Here is a 3,915-nt window from a genome sequence, read left to right as displayed (position 1 = left end):
TTAATAATGCCTCATTAAATAGTTATTATTCCAATTTTAAATCATCATCTAGAGAGCTCATTTAAAAATATTGTTAAAATAAATAAATAAATAAATACATACAACCTATAATTTAAATTTCAAATAAAATAAATGATATTAAAACAAAAAAATAAAAAAAAATTTGCAACTAGCAGAACGTGGTTTCGATCCACGGACCTCTGGGTTATGGGCCCAGCACGCTTCCACTGCGCCACTCTGCTCTGTGATAAAAATCCGCCCTTTGTATTTCATATAACTAATTGCAATTCGATATCATATTTAAGGGATATTTTTGAAAAAATAAAAAAAATATATGTTAAATAGTTCTTTATAAAATTTGGTAGCATAAAAATTACCTACAAAATGCAAATGCCAGTTTTTTTAAGTGAATGAATGGTTGCCTTTTCGATAAAGTTTAAAATGATACTAATAAATTGATTATCAAAAAAATTACACGTTATTTAAATTTTTTTTTTTTTTTACCACAACGTAAATCTTAAATTATTCTTAATATAAAAATAACAAAAAAAAATAGCATTTAAGACGTAAGGTAAATAAAATATGTAACCATAAAAGTAAAAATACTAACGATTTTCTTAAAATCTGCTGTAAAAAAACTTTAAAATAATAAATTAGTAAAATTAATGAGAATTAAGTAACCTGGTAATTATTACGTTATATGAGGCGAAGAATGTTTCAAGTCGTAGTCAACATTATGCTTACGTATAATAATTATTGACCACTCTTCAACTTGCCTCCGTGGCGCAATCGGCTAGCGCGTTCGGCTGTTAACCGAAAGGTTGGTGGTTCGAGCCCACCCGGGGGCGAATTTTTTTTTTTTTTTCATGTTTAAAAATTTACTAATTGCGTTTTTTTATAATTAACATGTTCACCAACGAAAAAAAATGTGAATTAATTTTTCATAATGAGTTAAAATGCACTCTTATGATGTCAAGGTACATTAAACTTTATAAAGTAAATCAAATCTGGTTTAAAAATATACATAATTAATTCTAATAAATATTTTTTTAAAAACCACAATTCAAAAGTAATGAAAAATATACTTTATCATCTACATGTATAAATTAATTAATAAATATTAATGTGATTTTTTATAATTATAGATACTGATAAAAAGTTTCTTTTGAAATGAAATGATTTTAAGGGATGAAAACTACTTATAGAAACTGTAAATAGTCTTAATAATGAACTTTGATGAAACATGTAATGTAGAAAAAATAAGAAAGCTCTTATGTGTATTTTTATACACAGTTAATTTCTACATTTTTGATTCTGAAAGATTTAATTTTCTTCTAGATAGTAGAAATTACTTAGTGAAAAATATCTTTAAAATGATTTTAAAATGAAACATACAAAAAACTTACTCACCAAATGTAAGATCTTTGAAACCGAGCCTGTCAGCTATATCCTCGAGAATATTTTCAAAAATTTGTGATGTCTTAAAAATTTCAGCTTCATTATAAGCTCTTGGATTCTTATAAATATTTTTCAGCCATCTGTGGCAGAGTTTATAAAACCTTAAAGTTGGATCTTTATATATTGATTGAGGTGACCATACATGATGAGCTACTTTTCTACCAAACAATCCAATCAAAAAATAGTACTTGCTTTGTTCGGTTCTTTCAGTTGCCGTACTTCTAAACTAAAAAATTTTAAATCTTAAAAAAGAAAAAAGACTTAAATGCTTTACCATATGATGTTAAAAATATAAAGTCAACATACTTTAAAAGTTGAATTAGAATATTCATTTTGTAAAAGTGAAGGAAATCTTTCTTGAAATCTTTCTGCCAATTCAATCATTTCATCCTCTCCCTCATGTGCAAGTTTTTTTGAATTAGATATATTCATTTGTGGAGACCATTCCTTTATTTTATTAATACTATCAGGACATAACTTACTATTATTGTCATCAAAATTTTTTATGATTAACTGTTGTATTTCTACAAGGTCTACATTAACTTTATTGATAAATTTTTCTCCAGGGTAACGAGTACCATGACGTAAAACTGCCCATATTTTATGGGGGTTACAACCATCAAATACTATCTGAGAGTTATTATTATTTGCCACATATCTGTAAGGAGTTTTAGTTGCAAGATGTTTCCAAAAATAATCATGAGAATTAAAGCAGTCACTATTAACTGTCTTATCTAAACTTAAAACAATAAATATAATAAAGTAACAACGTAATATGGATAAATACATTTTTACGACAAAAAAAGTAGAACGCGTAACTTTAACAAAATGTGGTTATAAAAAATTTCAAATAAAAGCGCTGAAACTGTAGCAGTGACTAACTTAGAAACAATTGTTGTCGATCCGATCGTCAATTTTCTATTGACACGACTTGATTTTTAACATCGAAAAATTAAATGTATTTTTTCTTTGAATTTATCGAAATATTTTGATTTTTTATGCTTCAATTAAAACATTACTTTAGTTTTTTGTCTTGTTCAGTGAGTTGTAAACCTTTTATTAAAACTATATTTTTAAATTTAATTCTAACATATCTTCTAAATATTGTTAACATTAATTTAGTATTGCGCTTGCTTTTAATGTGCAGTTGTGCACGAGGTGTCTAATTTTTTATTGCCTTGACGTATTTAAGATTAGTTATTGACTTTTATTGTTTATTATGGCTTCAGGTGAAGATATAGACAGTGGTATGGATTCTCCAGCTCTGGAAGACACTCCCGGTAAAAAAAGAGGGCTCGATGACGATGAGGATGATGTAAGATAATTTTTTTAACAATAACCAATTTATCAATCCCCGGCTGAATCATTTAATAATATATAACCGAAAAAATTTTAAATAAAAAAATTAAATATATTTCATCACTTACAATTATAATTTGTTTATGGTATATTATTATTAAGTTTTTTAATATTTTGTCAATAATTAGGGCCTGCGGTTTTTGTCCAAAAGCTGCAATCCAAATTTTATTTCAGAATTTTGCAGTTTACTTAAATTTTATGTATATTTATATCTGTAAAAAAAAATATTCTAAAAATTATACATTAAAATTATTAGATATACCTTAATAATATACATATATATTTTTAATTACTTTATGAATTCATTAAAAATTTTTTAAATTTACAATTATTAGGATTTGGAAGATGAAACTTTAGCTGAGAGATTATGGGGCCTGACTGAAATGTTTCCTAATGAAGTAAGACATTTCACATGGTCATTTGTTAATAAAACTTACAAATCTGTTAAATGTCTGTACAGTTTTTCGCGAACTGCTACATGGATATTTTTTAGTTCTTCTATTATCTTATTTGCTCCAGTAATATTTGAAATTGAAAGAGCAAACATGGAAGAAGTTCAGCGTCGAGAGCACAAACAGGTTTGTTTCATTTAATATTATGTCTACATGTTATAAATATAAATCTTATAATCCCTTTAATTTCTATTGATAAACTACTTTTATATTTAGGTAAAAAAAATTTTTTTTTTACATTTCAGGTGCTGTTAGGACCAAATGTAGCTTTAGGTGGAGGTTCCGGAGGGTTAATTCCTTCACGTTAAAATCAATTTTATATAATTAAAAGGAAAGTTTAGAGTAGAAATGAGTAATCATATAGAATCTACTTAATGTTATGAAATTTTTTTTACCTTATACAAAACAAAAAGTAAACATTATTTCATTTTTGGACAAATATTTCATTTTGTTAAAAAATGGAATTATTTTTAAGAAAACTAGCTTTAATGTAAACAGCATATTTTGATTTAGATTATTTTTATTATAGTTAAAGTAAAGTGAAAAATCACAACTGCCAATTTTCAATTATGGGCTTAAAAAATTGTACAAAATGAATAATTTTTGCTTAATTTTTTATTTGTTTAATTTTAATGCATCTATTTCA

General features: G+C 25.5%; 2 protein-coding genes and 2 non-coding genes across 4 annotated transcripts in view; 2 read left to right on the top strand and 2 right to left on the bottom strand.

Moving 5' to 3' along the window:
• The window catches only part of Phum_PHUM354750 (multiple inositol polyphosphate phosphatase 1 precursor, putative), a gene marked incomplete at both ends in the record, with an annotated part of 3,554 nt that extends 1,307 nt beyond the window's left edge, over positions 1-2,247 (bottom strand). The window contains 2 exons of the mRNA XM_002427891.1: positions 1,411-1,684; positions 1,765-2,247. Of these exons, the coding sequence (XP_002427936.1) occupies positions 1,411-1,684; positions 1,765-2,247 (757 nt within the window). The remainder of the gene's footprint in view (positions 1-1,410; positions 1,685-1,764) is intronic.
• Positions 171-242, bottom strand: Phum_PHUM354770. Its single transcript has one exon. It is a non-coding gene; the product is annotated as a tRNA-Met (tRNA).
• Phum_PHUM354760 lies at positions 775-848 on the top strand. The gene has a single exon. It is a non-coding gene; the product is annotated as a tRNA-Asn (tRNA).
• Positions 2,248-2,677: 430 nt separating the features above from the next.
• Positions 2,678-3,577, top strand: Phum_PHUM354740 (mitochondrial import receptor subunit TOM22, putative; the record flags this gene model as incomplete). Its single annotated transcript, XM_002427890.1, has 4 exons — positions 2,678-2,773; positions 2,946-3,017; positions 3,153-3,395; positions 3,515-3,577. 4 exons carry the CDS (start codon positions 2,678-2,680, stop codon positions 3,575-3,577), a joined length of 474 nt encoding a protein of 157 aa, XP_002427935.1.
• Positions 3,578-3,915: the final 338 nt, after the last annotated feature.

Source organism: Pediculus humanus, genomic scaffold (assembly GCF_000006295.1).
Source record: "Pediculus humanus corporis 1103172107768 genomic scaffold, whole genome shotgun sequence".
Taxonomy (NCBI): domain Eukaryota; kingdom Metazoa; phylum Arthropoda; class Insecta; order Psocodea; family Pediculidae; genus Pediculus; species Pediculus humanus.
Note: the sequence above shows the minus strand (reverse complement) of the source record. Positions and strands in the feature narration are given on the sequence as shown.